This window comes from Phallusia mammillata, chromosome 3 (genome assembly GCF_965637545.1).
Source record: "Phallusia mammillata chromosome 3, kaPhaMamm4.hap1.1, whole genome shotgun sequence".
In the NCBI taxonomy this organism is placed as follows: domain Eukaryota; kingdom Metazoa; phylum Chordata; class Ascidiacea; order Phlebobranchia; family Ascidiidae; genus Phallusia; species Phallusia mammillata.
Window position 1 is genome coordinate 17037193 of NC_137254.1, and position 20400 is coordinate 17057592.

Below are 20400 nucleotides of genomic sequence, written 5' to 3' on the forward strand. Positions count from 1 at the left end.
TCTACTCTTTACGAAAGTTTACTGTTACTACATGTAAAATTAATATTACCGACTTTCATAGGATTGCAATGCCCAGGATTGATCTAAATCCAGTTTATTACGTCACAGACAAAACAAAAAGTGTTAATTGTGCGCAAACAATTGCCTTATTGTGTTACTTGTGACGTAATAAGCATTTCTTGTAAGATGAGATTAACTATACAATTTAACAGATTTTAAATGGTTTTTCTAAAAGATGTATCTTGGCGCCCCTATAAAAATCGCATCGTGGGCTAAGTTTGAGAAGATGGCACTAGGGCATGTAAACTATGCCGCACGCGCGAATAAACGTTTTCGGCCCGCAGTGGAAAAAAGTTTAGATAGTAAGAAACAATTTACAAACGCAAACCTCTAAGGTAAAATCAAACAAACGCGAAAAAAGGTGCGACAATCCTGTGGAGAATTAGAACGTAGAGAGGATGTTGGCCTGCATCGTTGTGTGTTTGATCTCCCATATCACTAATTAGTTGACACCCATTCTAAATCTTTTTGCTTTGCGACAAACAGATAATGTAACATTTTAACACCCTTATGTAAAAAAGAAAATGAAAAAAAGAACTCTAAAGCTAAAGTGATGTTTTTTTGGCACCAGCTGTTTCTGCAAATGCCTTTCTATTGCAAGCTAAAATTACTCAACAGAATAATGTGACTGATGCTTTAGTCGTCATAAGTATTAACAACATTTTTAGACATCAGTAATGGCATTTAAACATCGCGGGAAATAAAATCAGCAGTCGATTGCAGTTCATATTACATAGGCTGATGTAAACATAATGTAACAGAACGCTAGGGATTTCTGCTGTTACAGTGTTGGCGAAAGAAGCTTATTATCACAAGCGAGGTTTCATGAAGTATTGGCATTTCCACTCGCAGGACTACATTATTCGGTGAGTGTGACCATGTATACACGAGCGGGACGGTTGATTACATTGTTATTTTATTTCGTTGTTAGCAAAAGAATTATTAGAAAAGAAATACGAATAATAATAAAAATTTTTCAAATAGAATGTAGGGGCAAACGGTAATTAGATATTGACGCAAAAGTACATAAGAATCCAAAACTTCATTTGAATATATAGGTAATATTTCACAAAAACGGTCAAGAACATAATATTGATTTGGCAGGATAAATTTGGCGCATATTGCACCAAATCAGTATGTATTATCGAAAGCTAGTTTTCTAGCCTGCTGAACGCGGCTGTGCCTTTGTTCTAGAAAAGCCATAAAATATTGCGGGTATTTGGCTGGTTGCCACTGCAGATAGAACCGTTACAATAGTGTTAATTCGTCACAATCACCGAGAAGTGTAGCATGTAGTTGGTATTTTCTGTGCGACAGCATCTCACGTAGGTTGTTAAAATCTTTCCATCTGGATCTGCTTAGGTCTCTAGCATCCAATAGGAGAACAGTTCAAACAATGGCGGGCCTTTTTTCCCTGACTAAGTTGTTTTAATTGCCAAAATAGTTAACTGTCATCATGTTTCAAACATTAGATGTTTAATGTTTAGTTGTTTAACTAATAAGAAAAGATGAAAACCCTGGATTCGGAATCTGAACAACCATCTTCGCAAAAGAAAAAAGCGTTTCAAGTATCTTCCAACTAGTGATGTACCGAATCGGCTAAATTTCGATTCGGCCGAAACCGAATATTCGGCGGTTTTGCCGAATAAATTCGGCCGAATCAACCGAATCAATTATGACCTCACGCGAAGTCGTACGCTACGCGTTAGACATGAAAAAACGTTCATCTACCAGGCAACTAGTGCAGAATAGTCGTGTTTCGTCCTCATTTCAGTTCTGTGGAGTTTAAAATGCCTCAAGCATGATTGGCAACCTGCCAATGAATTACTAATTTTTTGACTACAGTGGGAAAAACGATAATGTGTTGAAAAAGATAAAAATTGACAAGATTTCGTGGTACCTTAATGAGCAGAAAAGACATGTTTAACGCTTTAAATCTGTGTTCGTAAAAAATTCGGTTTCGGCCGAATCGCAACAAATTATTCGGCCGAAACCGAATCTTTGCAAAAATGACCGATTCGGCCGAATAAATTCGGCAAACCGAATATTCGGTACATCTCTACTTCCAACCAACAACAAACTAGCAAAAAAGGAAGTGATTACCAATGCGAATTTTGTAAAAGATGCTTTGCATCCAAAAATGGTTTCAAAAATCACCTTTGCGCCCACACTTGGGATGTTTGTGAAAAGAATAATAGTAATGATAAACATTTGGAAACACAGAAGTCAAATCCTAATATTGGAAAGAAAACTCATCGATGTGATGTTTGTGAGAAAACATTTGGCCAAAGTGGACATTTAAAAAGACACATGTTGACACATACTAAGGAGAAGCCCCATCAATGTCATACTTGTGAAAAAAGATTTGCTTTGGGTTCACATTTAAAAAGACACATACCAACGAAAAACCTTATCGATGTGATGTTTGTGAAAAAAGATTTGCTCAAGGTAGTCATTTAAAGATACATATGTTGACACACACCAACGAAAAATCTCATCGTTGTACTGTTTGTGAAAAAGTATTTCGCGAAGGAAGAATTTTGAAAAGGCACATGATGACACACGGCAACGAAAAAACTCATCGTTGTGATATTTGTGAAAAAAGATTTCGCCATCGAGAAACTTAAAAAAAAAAACATGTCGGTACACACCAATGAAAAACCTCATCGATGCGCTGTTTGTCAAAAAAGATTTACCCAAAGTGGAAATTTGAAAAGACATATGTTGACACACACCGAAGAGTTTTTTTTTTTTACCATCACAGTTAATTTGACAACACACTCAGTCTAATAAATCACTTAAACAAAACAACAAAACACACTATTTTAATCTTAGCACCAAGAAACAACACTAAACTACTGACACTAAACATTTTTTTACAGTAATCAGAAATTGAAATGAGTAATCAGTTATCATTTCACACATTGTGCTTGATGACAATAACTTTACATTTTCTGGGGACAAACGGTTTCTTAAAGGAGACACAATATTACCAGCGACAGAAAATAATCGCTCACAAGCAACACTACTGGATGGCAGGCCTAAAAAAAAACATTTTGCTAAATCAAATAATGCAGGAAAATTTGCTTTGTTAAGCTTCCAAAATTCACAAACACTTTCCCCAGTGTCCACAACTGGAGACCGAAGGTAGAAATAATAAAAAATCAACTGCATTGCTACTGTCCCTGTCCTCTGTGTTTGACAAGTTAAGGCTACTCCACAAACTAGTTATGTTGCTTTTGTGGACATTTGAATTTTCTTTTTGCTGGGCAGGTTCCTCATCAGAAGATGACTGGTCCTCATTTATTTCTGTACACGTAAATATTGCTTGGCCCCTTTTCCTCTTTTTTGATTGCTTGTTGAATCAGTGTTCTCCCAACACCTTTCATCAAATCATTGAAAGGTCTATCCTTAAATCTAAACAAACAAAAAGTGTGAGAAAACCTTTAATCCAAAGTTTAATGCAAAAACATACCGAGGGTCCAAAAATGTGACCATAATCAGCTGTTTATCAAATCCCTGAATTCTACGTTCAATGTCCTGTAAACAAACATAATATGAGCTCAATACACATACTTAACTCCTACCACAAACCTACCGCTAATATTGTCCCTTTCATCGTTTCAATTCCTGGCATGCTAAGCATTTCCAGTTGTTTTGAAACAGCCATCACTGTTGGAAAAATTTCAGAGGCAAAACCATCTTCTTTGCTCACTTGCAGTTTTGAATGGCCCAAGAAGTTCTATTAACTTTGTGATTTGTACCCAATCACCATCTCTTATGTCACAAGGCAGGTCAAATTCAGATGCATACTGAACTAAAGGAACTTTGAGTCTCTGGAAGTGCTGAAAAGATTTCGACACTTGGTCACAACTTTTACATGCTGCAAAACGTCTTACCTCCAGGCTCCAACATTGCCAGAGTGGGATTCCAGCGTGTATTATTGTCAATCACAAGTTTGAGTGGAATTGTTCCACTGCACTCTTGAAACTTTTTGAAATTGGAACTGGCCAATGTGGAAAGTTGGAAGTGCCCACATATCCGACGTAATTTCGCCAATAAATCCTTAACTACTTTCTGGGAGTCCAACCCTTTTGATACAATTTGATACAATTAGATTTAACACATGGGCTGAGCAACTGAAGCTTGCAATTTCCAATTTTCTAAATAAAAACTGATTGTTAAGGCTGTATACTTATAAACCCAATAACATAGTCTAGTCCTCCCTACTTACCTGCACACACCATATTACTGGCACCATCTCTTAATATCGCACAAACTTTTCCATTCAACAAAAATATCTTTTAAGGCATTGGAAATCGCCTCCCCTGTGTGACTGCCTGGAAAACCTACAGCACCAATAACTTTGTTTTGTCTCACAAAATCCTCATCAATCCAATGCAATGTTACACTAAGATAGCCTTCTGTCCAAAAAATTTGATGTAACAAGAATTAAATCCATATCACATCAACTAACTCAAAGGTATGCTTACTTGACATGAACTCCAAATATCTGTGGTCACAGACACACTATGTACATTAAATAAACTTTTCTCAATTTTTTTTTAATTTCTGTGTATAAACCAGGCACCAAAACAAAGGAAATATCTTGGCGCTTTGGCAGTTGAAAACGTGGACAAGCAACTTGACAAAAAATTTTGAAACCTTCATGTTCAACTATGCTGAATGGTTGCATATCATTGTGCACAAACTTCTTTCTAACTGTTTGTGTTTTGGGCTGACTTTGGCCAGCCTTCTAAGTTTCGAAAGCGAACATCTTATGTCTGCTTGATTTTTATTCCCAACTGTTTGGTTTCCAACCTGACTGACTTCTGCTGCTCTCATAGACAGAAAAATGTCTCTATGCCTACACTGAAGATGTTTTAGCTGGTTGGAAGTGGACCATGACCTAGAACTATTACCACCACGGGCAAGAATTGCACCACAATGATTGCATGTGCATTTAGACAAATCAGTTTCGCCAGGGGCGGCTCGTGCGAGGGGGCTGCAGCACCCCCAGTATTTTTACTTGACATTCCTATTCCAAGTTGTTATACAAAACAATCTTTACATATAGTTTTTATGTTTGATCAGTGTATACTAAGAATAACTTTTATGGCATCAATCGGCATTTTATTAAAATAAAATTAATAAAAAATTTGTATTATTAAAAATAAAATAAAAATAATGATAAGTTATCTATGGCGGAGCTGCAGCTCCAGTTTCGTGACGTTTCATGACGTTTTCAGTTGTGCGCATGCGCACTTGGAAAAGCTACATGCCGGGCGTAATAGGCGAGAGGGGGCTGTGGCTCGGGCAGCCCCTCCCGTGACGTAGCGCTAGTTGTGTGGTCTGCTTCGCGTCAGTGAGCTCCAAAGCCAAACCCGTGTACTGTGTTTTTAAGTTCGACAGTGAGTGCAGTTAAATAATTATTTTGCTATCATTAAATTTATTGTTTGACTGTTAGTCGTGACTTTTTAAGATGACTGCAAGTGAGTTTCAGTTTTTACAGTTATCATTGAATTAAAAAAGTGTATCTAACACCTTGAAAAAGAAAAAAGGTAATCTAACACCTTGAAAAGTCACAATTATGCATTATATGAAATAACTAAATTAAAAAGATTTGTGAAAGTATGGGACAAAACATCTGCTACTCCAATGTCATGCAGGAATAAGCAACAACAAGAAATACTCAGTTTTAGTTCCTATAATGCTACCAAAGAAAAATTACATTTGTGACTGTGAAGTTAATTGCCTCACTGAAATTCAGGCAATATCAAATGCAGAACAAACAACTGCAAGCAACAGGAATTTTGAAATGAAGACAAAAAAAAGGGTGAAGACAATTTAAAGTGTGGATTTCTTAACACACCATGTGGACAGTATTTGCAATCAAGTGCAATCATGTGTATTGATATAATGGACATGTACTGTTTGTCTAAACCAGTGGTTCTCAAACGGTGTGCCCGGGCGCACTGGTGCGCCCCAGAGGTTATCTAGGTGTGCCCAACAGCATTCCTAAAAAGTATTCTAATAAGAAAAACAAAAAGAATAGTAAAAACAAAAAGAAATATTAGATCAATTTTCTTATCTGCTCCTTCCGTTTAACATCATTATTACGATAATTTCAGGCACGGTCGCAGACATTCGGTAAAACTTGTATTTCTATTGTTGCTCACAATAGCAATTGTCTATGTGTGTTTTTTACTGTTGGAGTAGATTCAGAATGTAATTGTAAAGCAGAAAGAAATTGCTAGTTGCTGAGTTAGTGTTCATAGAAAAGGTGGTAGAGGTGTTGATAGTAGTGTACTGTAGGTAGTCATTAATGAAGTATAGTAGTAAATAACTGTAATGCGGATTTTATAGTTAAGAATAAATTTCGTTGATGTAAATATCTTTTTTTTTAGAAAAATTTACTCTTACATATGGATAAGTTTCTTAAGAGAAAGCGTGACATTGATGAAGTTGACGCCGAAAGTGACCAAAATTTAAGCGTAAAAAAATGTACTAGTAAGAAAGCAAAACCACGACCGACTCGTAAATATGATGATAGCTATCTAAGTTTTGGGTTTTCCTGGATCGGAAGTCATGATAATCCTTTGCCTGTATGTTTAGTTTGCGGAATGAAGATGGCCAATGAATCAATGGTCCCTAGTAAACTTGCTAAACATTTTAAAAATAAACACTTTGATCTACAAGATAAACCCATAAGCTATTTTCAGAGAATGTCTGAGCAACAACAAAAACAGCAAGTTCCTTTAAGAGTATAGTGACTGTTTCTGATAAAGTTCAAATTGCTTCTTACCAAGTCTCTGAACTGATTGCTCAAAATATGAAAGCTCATACTTTAGGTGAGTCAATTATTTTGCCTGCTTGCAAAAAGATTGTCAGTACGATGTTAGGAAACGAAGCAGCATTAAAAATAAGCAAGATACCTCTGTCAGACGATACTGTTCGCAGGCGTATTCTGGAAATGTCTTCTGATATTGAGAAAAATGTAAGTGGTAATAAACTCCACTCTTCAGATTTTGCTCTGCAAGTTGATGAAACTACCGACATTACCAACAAGGCACAACTCATAGCATTCGTTCGTTTTATTAACGAAAACGAAATAACAAACCAGTTTCTTTTTTGCAAAGAATTAAGTGTGACTACTAAAGGTGAGGACGTTTTTAACATTCTGAATGACTACCTCGATAAGTGGCAGTTATCGTGGAAATCGTGTGTAGGCATTTGCACAGATGGAGCACCTTCTATGGTAGGTTGTATCAAGGGACTTGTATCTTTTATAAAGAAGAAAAACGAAAATGTTATTGTAACTCACTGCTTTCTGCATAGAGAGGCCTTGATGTCAAAAACCTTAGGAGAGAATTTAAGAGAGGTCTTAGATGAAGTTTTAAAGATGGTAAACTTTATAAAAGTAAGACCTGCAAAATCGCGGCTATTTGAAAAAATCTGTACCAATATGGAATCTCAACACAAACGATTACTTTTACATACCGAGGTGAGGTGGCTATCAAGAGGCAAAGTGCTTACTCGTGTACACGAGTTAAGACAAGAACTTCTTGTATTTTTTGAAGCAATGAAGCAGTCATATTTTTGTGACCTCTTGCAGTGTAAATTTTGGATTGCTAAATTACAATATTTGGCAGATATATTTCAGCATCTCAATATTTTGAACACCAGTATACAAGGGAAAGGGCAAAACGTTCTTACATCCACTGACAAGATAAAAGCGTTTCAGAAAAAATTACACGTTTGGAAAAGTGCAGCGATTAAAGGTAGTTTAGAAATGTTCCCATTGGTAACTAATACTTGCAAAACTGAAATCCTTCCACTTGTAATTGAACATTTATCAACTTTAGAAGAAAAAATGAATTTTTACTTTCCATCACTTAACACTGCGCAATATGACTGGATTAGAAATCCTTTTTTAGAAAGTACCTCTGAATATAGTTTAACACTGACAGAAGAAGAAGAACTGGCAGCTGTGTCCACAGATCGTGGATTGATGATGAAATACAAAGAGTGGTCTCTTGAAGCTTTTTGGATTTCTATCAGAAAAGAACATGTCGCGATATCTAAAAAAGCACTGACTGTTTTATTGCAATTTTCAACGTCATATTTATGTGAACTTGGCTTTTCTAACCTCGCCACAATTAAGTGTAAAAAGAGAGGAACTCTGGAATGCATCGATGAGGAAATGAGAGTTTGCCTCTCAAACATAAGACCGAACATTGAGAAAATCTCACAGGCTCATCAAGCACATGTTTCCCATTAATAAAAAGATAATTTCTTTATTTTTGAGTTTTATTTATTTGACTTAATTATGACATTTTAGTGCATTTTTGTATAAAGTGTGCCCAGAATTATTTGTAGTATTGTAAGTGCGCTTAGACTGTAAAAAGTTTGAGAACCACTGGTCTAAACAGTAGCTGCTAAACTGCTTCACAGGAAGTAAGAATGAACATTCTACAGACAAGATAGTAGTGACACCAAGCACATCCTATTGTTGACAAAGAAAAGCTAGTTACTCAAATGAAAATGTTTCTGTAGATCTGATGTTTATGATTACTATGAAAATAATTAATCTAGAGATGATGTTTTGACAAGTTAAATTACTAGGATGAAAAATCTATTTTGCTCTTTCCATGATTCCTTCAAAGGCAAAACAGTTCTTTTTAACACTGAAAAAGATGCCAATTTTACCAATATTTCCAAAAGACTTGCACTTGCAGTGCTAGTACTAAATAGAAAAACAGTTTCTTAGTTATAATTTGGGATTAAGGAAAAAGCTATCAATTATCATGCCCAAACTATAACTTCATAATTCATTTTGGTTGGAAAAAGGAAGCACAAGATTTAAAAATATGGTTTAAATTTAAGTGAGAGTGTTGCAAATTTTAAAGCTTGAAGGCGTTTTGCCCTTAAAAAAGGAATTATAAGCTATTTGCCAGCAAGCAGCAATTATAGCAGTTAAGAAACTAAAATACAATTAATAGTCTGTACACAAAAATTCAAGAAAGATGTTTAAATGAACAAGTTCTGAAACCAATGTAATGTGGTTGTTAAATTTGTTAGTTATGATACCAATAAAAAGCTGTATGGCTAGTTTTTTTGTGTGACAATAATCTGTGAAGTGTCATAGAATATGTTGAACTGTGACTAAATTTACTTAAATGAAACATGACAATTTTTGTTGTCGAACTGAAATACTTCGACCTTTTTCGACTCATTTATATCTATTTTTTCTATATTCCTGTTGTGTTTTACCGTATTTACAACCGCTTCGTTTCGAAGCTGTGCCACGTGTGTTTTTCACATTATTACTGTACGTTATTGTGTTTGGCCCGTCGCTGTGCAAGTAAACAAAATACACAAATGATGCCGTCTGCTGTTTACACTCGTGTACATTATTGCGTAACAAAAATTACGTCACAATGGAGTTGCTAGTTAAGATTTGTATTACTTGTTTTTCTACACAAAACAAATGGCTAGAAAACTAGAAATGTAGCTTTTCAATATATTGCCAACTTATATATGTTCAGTAAAGGCTAAAATTTGTGGGGGCAGCACCCCAAGCCAGCCATTTTTACAAGTAGAAAATAATTTGTCACTGATAACACTGGAAATGTCTAAATACACTTGGCCATCTGCAATGAACTTACTGCGTTGTGACGCTCGCTCGCAATTAACGCGGGCCTAAAAAACGTGTTGCGGCATTAAGTCGCTGTAGCGAATTAGGTCATCTTATTTCATTAACTCCAAAACGAACGCGTTTTATAAATGTAGTCCCATAAATATTTTATCACAGCCGATGGTTGTTGTTTTTTTGCCTTCTTTCATTTTCAATTTTACACATGATAAAGTCTCAAAAAAAGTATCTGTACTTGTGCTTGTACCGATACCGCTAAAGTATCGGACGAGTACCAATACTGCTCGAAGCATCGGGTATCGGCGCCGATACAGTACTATCGGGCCATCCGTACGTACAACATGGAAATCTGGAAACACACATGTTGACCCACACACCCACCAGAGAAAAACCTCATCGATGCGATGTTTGTGCAAAAAGCTTTGCTCGACGTAGAGTTCTGAAAAGACACACCTTGATTCACACAGTTAACAAAGAGTTTTGAAAAGACACATGTCGACGCACATTATTAGGAAATCTTATGGTTTATGAAAAAAATGTTGCACGGTCCATTGGATTATAAAAAGATTAGTATCACATTTAAATACATTTGGCTTTGAAAAAAGTGTTGTCTTAGTTTGATCCTACAAACAAATATATTTTGTCCAACATTTGTACAATTTATTTTTCACAGTTTATTTAGTAGAAAAATGACTACAATGGGAGACCTTTGTTCGAAACAGTGTGAAAATAAAAAAACTTCCATTGGGGTCCTGGTTGCCTCGCAAACGCCGTTCAGTTCAGTTCAGTAGATATTCAGTAATCAGCATATACTATATTATAGTAACGGAAAACGGAGTTAGTAAGTAAAGTTTTACTTTCTATTTGAGGTGACTAAATATAAATATATGATATATTTTAAAAAGTGTGTTTGTAATGTGAATGTTGATTGCAGGCCTTTATGTTCGCAAAATGCTTACTTTATAAAACAACTTCAGGCAGAGCTTAGAAGACGTGGAGCAAAAATAACTGGAAGAAAGCACGAGTTGCAAGAAAGGTTTAAATTTACATTAAGACATGAACTTTATTTTATCTCGGCAAATTACTGTTTAAAAACAAGTACTATAAAGCATCATTATTTTATGTGTTTAGATTAGATGCATATGAAAGGAATCTTGATTTTAAGGGAACACCGGTCATTAAACCCCCTGCTTTGCAACCAAACTGGCCAAATCATGGATTCAAACAATTGACTCTAGGATATAGAGACCAACTACCCACCATTTTAAAATCACAAGTAGAAAACTACTTTAGATACAGGTTGGCATGTGATCGCCAGTGCACAAATGATGTTAAGGCCCTAACCAAAGGAAGGTTAATGTTTGAAAGCAAAACAGTCACAATGTGCAGCATAAACTTCACACATGAGCCTGGAGTTTTGTTTGTATCTGCTGTTTGTAGGGCATCTATGCAAAAGAAAGTAAGTCCAGTTACAAAATTTGTGGGATAACACACTAACCATGCTAGTGTTTTATGCAGATATCATATTACATTCGGATTAAATTAGGAAAACATGAGATTCTTAACACAGAATGTGAGTGCCCATCTGGTACTGGACCTCACGGCACATGCAAGCATGTGGCAGCAGCAATTTTTTTAATTCAAAACCTAAAAAATGTGGGAAGTTTGCATTTGGAACCAAGCTGCACCGACATGTTGCAGACTTTTCACAAGCCTGCTCATTCTTATCATGGTAAGTCATATTTTATTTTGTCTGGCAAACCAGCTTGCTCAAAATTGGTTCCTACATGTGAGATATGTTTTGCAGGATCACCCAAAAGGGCACATACCATTATTTCGCGAGACAATCCTTCTGTTGATTCTGACCCCCGTCCATTTAAATTGCGCAAACAAGGTGGATACGAGGATCATGTTCGCAATTTATTGATTAATTTTTGTGCCAATTCAAACACAACTGTTCCTTTGCGTTATTTGTACAAGAGGGCAAATCTTAGGGCTGCTACATTTGACCATGACTATCTGGAACGACCATTTACTGAATACTGGATTGATAGCTTTCTGAAGGTAAGAAAGCATTGTTTGTCACATATTAAAAATATTTGGATGTGATTTTGTTTCTTTTTCAACTCACTACACCGTCTATTTGTACATGTACACAAATATATATATTTAGATTAATTCAACAAAAGCAAGTGTAATAGAAAGGCAATCCAGGAGCCAAATAAGAAGTGAAGTGTGGCACTTGCAACGGGAATGGCGACTCACTGCGAGTAAATTTGGTGAAGTGTCTCATGCGACAGAAAGAAAGGATTTGCTAAAACTGTCTGAAAACATTTTGAACCCCCCAGAATTGAATACTGCTGCAGTTGTTTATGGCAGGAAATATGAATCATCAGCTATAAACTGTTTTGAAAAAAAATATTCTATTCATGTCAATCACTGTGGTTTGTTCATAAACCCAAAATGGCCTTTTCTTGCTGCTACTCCAGATGGTGTTATTGATGAACAACATATTGTTGAAGTAAAATGTCCATATAAAATGCGAAATGATACTGATATTAAGCCTGGAGAGAATTGCTCATTTTTACACTATAATGAACACCAAAAAATCACTCTCAAGCCATCCCATGGCTATTATAGCCAAGTTCAAGGCCAGTTAGCAATATCTGAACGAGAATTTTGTTTTTTTATTGTTTACATCGCACAAAGTGAAAAGTTGTTTGTACAAAAAATTAAATTTGACAATACTTATTGGCAAAATAATTTGCTCCCGAAGCTTGACGATTTTTATACAAGTGTGTACAAACCGTACATTGTGAAAAACTCTTCATACTTAAATTAAAAAAAGAACCTGGCGGTTTTTATGTTGTTCAACTGCTTTGTTGGTCCAAGTTATTGATAGAAACCACTCTACTAACACGACAAAATACTTTTTTATTCTGTTTGCAATTGTGATGCTATATAAAACTGCAAGACATATTTTGTGAAAGATACACTTGAAACTAGCCAATAGGTCTCATGCAAGTTTGCTAACGACACTATTTCTAAAGTTCACGAGCATAAAACACACAAATAAAATTTTTGACCCTAAATGCAGTTTTGTATGATGCAGATCACTTTTGAGAATTTTGAAAGTTTTGCAAAGACCTATTACTCTTTCAACATGGATTCTTTTTGATGATACACGACGATCTGCTATAATTTCTTCTTCTGTAAGCTGATTCTTTCCCCTCAGCAGGTGAGGTGTGTTGACATAAACATCTTGTGATGCAAACAGGTCTTGCACCATTATTCCTCTGTCTGCCATGATGCTGTCCCCAGGGTTAAACTTTCCTGGGTTTAATAAGCTACTTCTTTCAATAATTTGCCTGTCTGTGGTGCGACCTCCATAAGCATCAGAAATGTAGCTAATTAAACCACTGGGCGAACATCCAACCATTACTTTCAAAGTATTTTTGTTTTTATAACTAGAAAAGGTAGAACTTTGGGCTTCAACATTGGAAGGCTTGTGTATGGGTATTTCAGTTGCATCAAGAATGACTCTGGTAGTGTTAAATTTTTTTCGAAAATCTTTTGGCATGTGTTGTTGTATAACTTCTTGACTGGGCCAAACATCTATTTCAGACAGTTGAAAATAAATGAAGTTAATCCAAGTGTTAAAGATGGCTGATACAACAGTTTCAGAAACATGGAACATTAAACTAAGCTCAAAATCATCTTTGCCTTGCCTAAGCTTCATTATAGTTAAAAACAACTGCTCTTCAGGTTGAAGTGTGGCACATTTATAATTCAAATCAAAAGCTGCTGGGCCAAGAACATCAAAGAAAAATTTAAAATGTCTGTAGTTGTTAAATCCAGTGTAATATTGTATTGCTGAATCATTTTCCTTGTGCTGTAGGAGGGGGGGAAGCAGACAGGGTAAGATCACTTTGTGTAGATTTGCTTTGTCGTAATAAAACTGATGAGGACAAGTCTACTTCTTTTTTATAAGTTTCTTCAGAGCTTTCAATAACAATCTCTTGCTGAACATTAAAATCTGCCAAAAAATTGTTTGTGTCAACTTTGTCACATATTATCTCACTCCAGTGATTGAGTGTCTACCTAAGCTACTAACTTTATCTGCGATTAATAAAATTATCATTTTGTTTTGACTGCTTTGTAAACACTAAAACAGTGATAATATAACTAAGTTGTGCTTCTGCTTTTTCTGTGAAAAAATACCATTGGCCATGAGAACAGAAGGAAATTCTTTTCTCCAGTTTCGAGACAATCTGTTTGATGGGCTTTTGTTCACCTTGAAATCAAAAATGGAGGGGACAGCCGATTTTGTCAAGTAAACTTGTTTTCCTGCAACAACATAAAACTTTGGTGATATTCAAATACTAATTATTATAAGCGATAACATTACAAATAATCTCAAATCACAAACCTTTTGTTGTAATAAAGTCTGAAGCTTTGAAATGCCTTTTACAAACGCGATCATGGGGTCCGGGTTGCCAAAGCTGTTTCCGACGTTTGTGTCTCTTTTTATGGCGATTCGCCATTCAAGTCGCAATTGCGAATCTGTGGGAAACCTATGTCCACCGGTTCGGCTTTTGCAAAGTGGCACACAACAATACTGTGGCATTATAAATATTCTAAAAATTAACGCACGGCCGTTTTTATCCTGCATACGCCAATACTCCACAAAAACCGCGGGAATGTTTAGGACCCAACCCCACCTAGTGGATAGCAGCTGCGGGTTCCCCATTGATTTGAATGACGCAAGTTAAAAGAAAATCAAAATCCAAGTTATTAATTGCTAACACAGTAATTCAGTTTGTTAAGGAATGCACTTACTAGATTTCATTCGAAATTAAATTCTAGAATAGACCGACTTGGGTTATAGTTTTGTTTGTTTAGCAGACACCGACAGTAGTAAAATTTAAACTTGTCTGGACGCGGTGATTCCACCTAAATCCAAATCGAATGGTAAAATAGAATTGTGACTCGAAACCTCAGAATGTATACACAGACCAAAACGACGAACGGAACCCGTCACTCGCGCGGATGCCCACAACGTTCTCATTAAATAGATAGTTCTGCTGTTGCGAATAGATCAAAGAACCCACGTTATGGCTCTCCAGTTTGTAAAAATCCAGGAATTGATGTATTTTCCCCGATACCCGCTCCATTATTTTGAGTGGCATTGTCCCCTCTCAGCGGAACCTGATGGGTTGGTTTGAATTAATTTAATTAGTTTCAAAACTTACTAACCGCACAAATTGAAAACTGATTTTAATAAAAAAAGATTTTTAATGTAAAAAAAAGATTTAACAAATAATCATTCAAATAAGTTGGAATATTACAGGTAGCTCGACGGAGGAAACATAATTTATGCTTTGCTCGACCGCTAGAAACAAAAATGAAACAAACAACCAAACAAATGATTGACAAAATCAAATAAAATTGGGATTATATTTGTTTCGTCCCGGAAACCTGGGATAAGCCAGAGTGGCAAATTGGAAAAACCCTAGTTCTCATCCTGTCTCACGCAACAACCAGCAATTACGCGGGTTTGTCGCGGTCACGTGCCTTTTTAAATCATCATTTTGGTACTTCGGTTTGGCTAAGCATTATGCAATGGAAAAATGTAACTTTGCAAGCATAACGTTTGTTTCCAGTATGTGTTGTAAACTATCATTTGATATTTGTCGAAAAAGCCTCGACACCTTCCCGGCATTTTTGTGTATTATTCTCATAAGTAAACAAAACACACTATCGCGATATTTGGCGTATTAAAATGTGAAATTGCGGGGTTTCTGGCAGAAGATGGAGACAAAAATGAGAGTTTGCTCTTCTCATCTTTAAAAATGGAAATCCAAAAAGAAATTTCCAAGTCGCGGAGTCGCCAGGTAAATTTAATATATATTTCCTCATACATATTCTTAGTAGTTTTTTGTTGATTCATGTACGGAACCTAGTAAGGCAGTTGGCTCCACTTTTTAAAACGTGGATAACGGAAAATGGAGGAAACTTTTAAAGAAGTTGGATTCCTCCAAAAGCCTCATGTGGTAAATATTCAATGAACATTATGATTGCTGAATCTGTACAAGCAAACATGTTATCAGTGTGTAGAAGTTTTGGTTGTTATATGTGACACTTACTTTATTGTTTGTAGATAATTGCACTTGAGGGCTTTCTATTATATCCAACCATTTCAGATCTAGAACATTATAGCCATAAAAAGCAGGAAGAAATCTTCGAATGTAAATACAATTACATATGTTAATTTTTTTACATTACATTACAACCTTTTTTACATATTAACATACGTTGTTTTGTAGCCTTTATAAAGACAAATGAAGAAATTATTGTGCCACTTTCAAGCCATTCACAAAAGAAGACAGTTAAAACCAAGCAACTGAGTGAAAGCCGTTAGGACATTATTAATTAAATGTGAGTACGTTTTAGTCTTTTGTCACTACATCTTTTTTTAGAATTTATTGCGGCTTATTACACTAGCGCACACGCCGAGCTGCGTTGCATAAAAAAATATGAAGTGTCTAGTGGCGTCCCAATTCTTTCGTATAAATGTGAAAAATCATTCTGCACTACGGCAGGGCGTCAGTTTCTTGCCAGCTGGATTATTTTGGTAAAATTACATAAAATTACGAGCTTTAGTGAACCACAGTTGTAGGCTCGAAAATTCTGGCCAAATGTCTCTAATTTGAAGATAAGACACAAATTCGTGTTCAGCGTCCTCAAACAAAGAAAACCGTCGTGCGCGCCGGCTATCGTATGACAATACAAAGCCGTGTCGGGTCATAGAAGAAAAACTTAACACTTAAGTATGTTACAAGTTGACAGGGTAGAAACTAGAAACCACTCCGTATGAATTTTGGAAAATCTTTATTTGTTTCTTAATCTTCCTAATATACGTTGTGAAATAAAATCAACAGCAATTTTCAAGTAAATACGTTTCACACTGCCATGGAGCGACACTAATGAAATTTAAAATTAATTCTTGTTTAGACCAACGACGTCACGTCCAAAATAATTGCTCCATCGAGTATTCCAGTGGTACTTCGAATATCGTTGCGTACGCATTTGCAAAAGTCATATCGTAAGTCAACTCGGTTTTCTATATACAGTAGTGAAGTTTTTCAGAACCTTTCCTTGCCGTTCCACACAGAATAAGCCAATTGTTGTGAGGCGAACGAAGGCGTTCTTGTCAGACAGGAAGTAATTCAGTTTCTCGTTTGAAACCAGAGCACTCAGTGTGGAAGGGATTAATGTAACGGTCGAAAGACAGACCGTGTGATCTTCTGTACCTCTCAAGTCACGTCTAGGTTAACTGATGGCTTTGGAAAAAACTATTTGTATTTTTATGAGATACGTATTGGGAAACGGGTCCCAGAAAAGGCATTCGTTTCATCGTTCTGCTTAACACCCATGAACCGCAGAGATTTCATACACTGCTGTTGCTTTGAAATCCTCATGCCAAAATATAGCACAGCCCCAAGTTGAATGTGGATCAAATTTCGACAAGCAATTATTCAACACACAAACTGTTATCAGTTTTTTCGCTTTTGTCCAATATTTGTTTATTGTAAAATGCAACTTTTGCAAAACTCATTATCTTAACATGGTTTAACAGAGCAGTACGTCAGTGATGCAAAACCGTAGGCTTTGGTATAGCAGTAGGTATAAAAAATCTTGGTGTTTTAAACTATGTTTTCAATAACATACAAACTTTATGAAATTAGGAGCAACTACTCTGCAAAAATAATCGATGTGGAAAACATGTTCTTCTTGACCTGCTACTCCACAGTTCGCGCCACACTGTACATGGAGTTTGTACAGCTGCTACTATGCAATCAGAGGAAATTAAGTTACTCGTTTCTAACCACTCCCTAATGCTATACTCAACTGCAAAATTTTGAGGTGTTAACTCAGTACAGCATTATGATGGCATTTATTAAAACATTCGTTTATTTACCTCTAAGTAGATTTGCCGAGTGTGTCTACAGTGTTATATAATAACAGGAAAACGAAGAAGTGATATTATTTAACCGTAGCGATATACACATCATGCTAAACTGGTAGCATACAAACAAAATTTAAACAAGTTCGTTTAACAAAAAAGGCAATAATGAGCTTTTACCAAAAGCAACTCCTAATACACTTTTGGCGAAAAATTGAAAATTTTTACGAAAGTTTCGGAAACTTCGCTGACAATTAAATCGCCCAAATTTGTCGCAGTGACGTCATGAGGTCGCCATAGCTTGTGGTCACGCTTGGTTAACGTCGCAGCCCTGAACTCGCAATCCGAATTGAACTGCAAAACTCGGTGATTCCCCACATCACAGACAAACACGTTGTCATGACAATCGCACGTGACACCGGCCGGGTACTTCATCTCATACCCACAACCGCTTAGGGGCCGGATCAGGTGTATCGGGTTCCCGTAAGGGTCAAAAACCACAACCTGGTTTTCAAGGTGGTTTGGCACCACCACGTGGCCTTTACTGTTGCAGCAAATCCGCAGGAGGTCGCCCTTGATGCCTGGATTAAAACTTTCCAAAATTCTGCCCTCTTTTGAACACGTAGAAATCCGCATCTTGCGTCTGCATGACAAAAAAATCAAATACTTACGTCAGATTTTGTTCCAAGAACCTAATCCTGTGACAATTTCAAGGTCGTGCGAAAATGTTATCTGATAAGTTCAACATTCTTTACAAATCATACATATATTCGTTATCCAGACTTATTGATGGGCTAAGTTTGTATATCTTCTATCCACTGGCCTGTTATTATTAAAAACTAAAATTAAACAATACTTTTTGACTAAATGTACAAACTTAATTAAATGTGTTCTTTATTTAAAGCTTACCTGTCAATAGCAACGATTCGGTCCATATTGTCTACAGCGATACAAGATGTTGACCCGATTACACCCCGTCCGAAACTGTTAATTTTTCGGCCTTCGGGTGAAAAAATCCCAATCCTCGAAGTCCCGTCAAAGCCAACGCAATTAATACATAAGTTCCCGTCCCTAAACACTTGGACACCTTGCGCCTGGAAGTTAAATCCTTCCATAGTGGTCGGAAAGGAACTTCTGCAAAGCGAGAATGCGAGATCGAAATTATAACTTGTGGTTGAATCATTTCTTCTTTACACCAACAATTAACAACTGTGGGATTTAAGTTTGTAACTACTCACATTGGGTTTCGCTTTAACAGGTCAATGACCTGTACGCGTTTGTTCCAAAGGTCACTAACATACAGAATTTTGCCATCCCTGCTGGTGGTAAAATGTTGTACCCAGCCCCCGAACTGACCTGGGGCCTTTCCTTTTCTCCCCACCTACAAAGTGGGTGCGGTTTAAGTTAAACTAAGCAACTTAGTAATGCAAACTCCACATCAATATTTTTACATCAGCGAAAGTTGGATAGATTTCAATGAACAAAATTAGCAAGATATGGGTATGTTTATCCTACCTCAAAATTGTAGTTCACATAACCCTGAACCGGAATAGGTTTTGCAGGTGGGACTCCCACTTCTGAATAGGGATCTTCCCCTGCTTGTAAACAATCATCACTACGAGAAACTCCTAAATTGTATGACATCATCAGGTTTGAATCCACCGAACTAATAAAGTTTTACTTCGACAAGAAAATGCAACCTAAAAAAGTAACATGTTTGTTTGTTTCGCGCTTTACGTTGAATAAAACCTGAAAGGCTGCACTTGTTTTTACCTGTCTCAGAAAGAGCGTCCAAATCAAAATAGAAAAATTAAACACTTTCTTTACAAGCTTTTAGATTCTTTACATGGCTGCTACTTGAGTGCATGCTTCTTTTAAACGCTTTGCTTCAATGTGAACAAGTATAATATGGACATGGACGGTTGTAAAGCTGTGTTACCATTGTTCTAGATGACGTCATGCTTCCTGTGACGCTCTGCCGGTAAACGCAAAATGGACGGATATCAGAAGAAAACTAACAATGGCATAAAACTGTTAAGCGGCATGCAATAAATACACAACCTGTAGGCACACAACATCATACATGCAATTTGCATAACTGTCAGTGTCGTTTTTATTGTGGTTACTAAATGCCACACAATAGTGTCAACAACAAAAAAGTTATTGCAAACTTATTCCAACTACAACATATGACTCTTGCTTTATATCATAAAATGGAATCGCAATATACATTGCCGTTTACACCAACTTAACAAATTTTCTTTTTTTACGAAATATCCTAATAACAGACTGCACAACTTCGCCTGTGAGTTGCCTTTTCCTATAACAGCAAGCACAATACAACCACGAGTTTACACACTGTTCGATGCTTGAAACGTTTAAATCAAAACATAACAACACCTGTGGGACGCATTAGCAGGTTCGACTGATTGTTACGTCACTGAGAAGCGGAAACGCCGCGTCATACAACTGTGTGTCATGTAGTACGGCTATGCATTAAAGTATTCGAATGATAGCTGGATGTTCCATTAAATATAGTTTTGCCAACTAATATGATTAAACAATCTAATGCGAAGATTGCGGTACCTGCTGTAGTTGTTGCGATATGGAATATTAGCGCTTTGTTTAAACATGCGTCGCTTGAAATCAAAACATAGATTGCATTGATAACATTCAGGTAATAGTGATTCACTAGCTGATTTGAAACATCATTTTCAGT

At 36.3% G+C, this 20400-nt stretch overlaps 4 protein-coding genes across 6 annotated transcripts; 2 read left to right on the top strand and 2 right to left on the bottom strand.

Annotated features, from left to right (window-relative positions):
• Window positions 1–667: 667 nt before the first annotated feature.
• On the top strand, window positions 668–8360 carry LOC145217615 (zinc finger BED domain-containing protein 5-like). Of its 3 annotated transcripts, none has more exons than XM_080084905.1 (2): window positions 668–926; window positions 4370–8360. In XM_080084905.1, exon 2 carries the CDS (start codon window positions 6893–6895, stop codon window positions 8339–8341), a length of 1449 nt encoding a protein of 482 aa, XP_079941031.1. In that variant the 5' UTR covers window positions 668–926; window positions 4370–6892; the 3' UTR covers window positions 8342–8360. The 3 variants fall into 3 exon arrangements, with proteins under 3 accessions (XP_079941031.1, XP_079941032.1, XP_079941030.1); XM_080084906.1 differs by lacking the exon at window positions 668–926 and having other exon boundaries at window positions 2844–7841; window positions 7998–8360; XM_080084904.1 differs by lacking the exon at window positions 668–926 and having other exon boundaries at window positions 2844–4543; window positions 4648–8360.
• A 2825-nt stretch (window positions 8361–11185) lies between these two features.
• LOC145220459 (uncharacterized) lies at window positions 11186–13937 on the top strand. Its single transcript, XM_080087665.1, has 3 exons — window positions 11186–11447; window positions 11523–11779; window positions 11889–13937. The coding sequence occupies exons 1-3, from the start codon at window positions 11228–11230 to the stop codon at window positions 12555–12557; spliced, it is 1146 nt and encodes a 381-aa protein (XP_079943791.1). The 5' UTR covers window positions 11186–11227; the 3' UTR covers window positions 12558–13937.
• On the bottom strand, window positions 12732–14259 carry LOC145219733 (uncharacterized). Its single transcript, XM_080087054.1, has 4 exons — window positions 14145–14259; window positions 13937–14062; window positions 13830–13834; window positions 12732–13688 (listed from the first exon to the last, which is right to left on the bottom strand). Exons 1-4 carry the CDS (start codon window positions 14257–14259, stop codon window positions 12732–12734), a joined length of 1203 nt encoding a protein of 400 aa, XP_079943180.1.
• Window positions 14260–17666: 3407 nt separating this feature from the next.
• Window positions 17667–20075, bottom strand: LOC145217616 (uncharacterized). Its single transcript, XM_080084908.1, has 5 exons — window positions 19455–20075; window positions 19197–19381; window positions 18920–19062; window positions 18591–18815; window positions 17667–18324 (listed from the first exon to the last, which is right to left on the bottom strand). The coding sequence occupies exons 2-5, from the start codon at window positions 19326–19328 to the stop codon at window positions 17874–17876; spliced, it is 951 nt and encodes a 316-aa protein (XP_079941034.1). The 5' UTR covers window positions 19329–19381; window positions 19455–20075; the 3' UTR covers window positions 17667–17873.
• Between the last annotated feature and the right edge of the window lie 325 nt (window positions 20076–20400).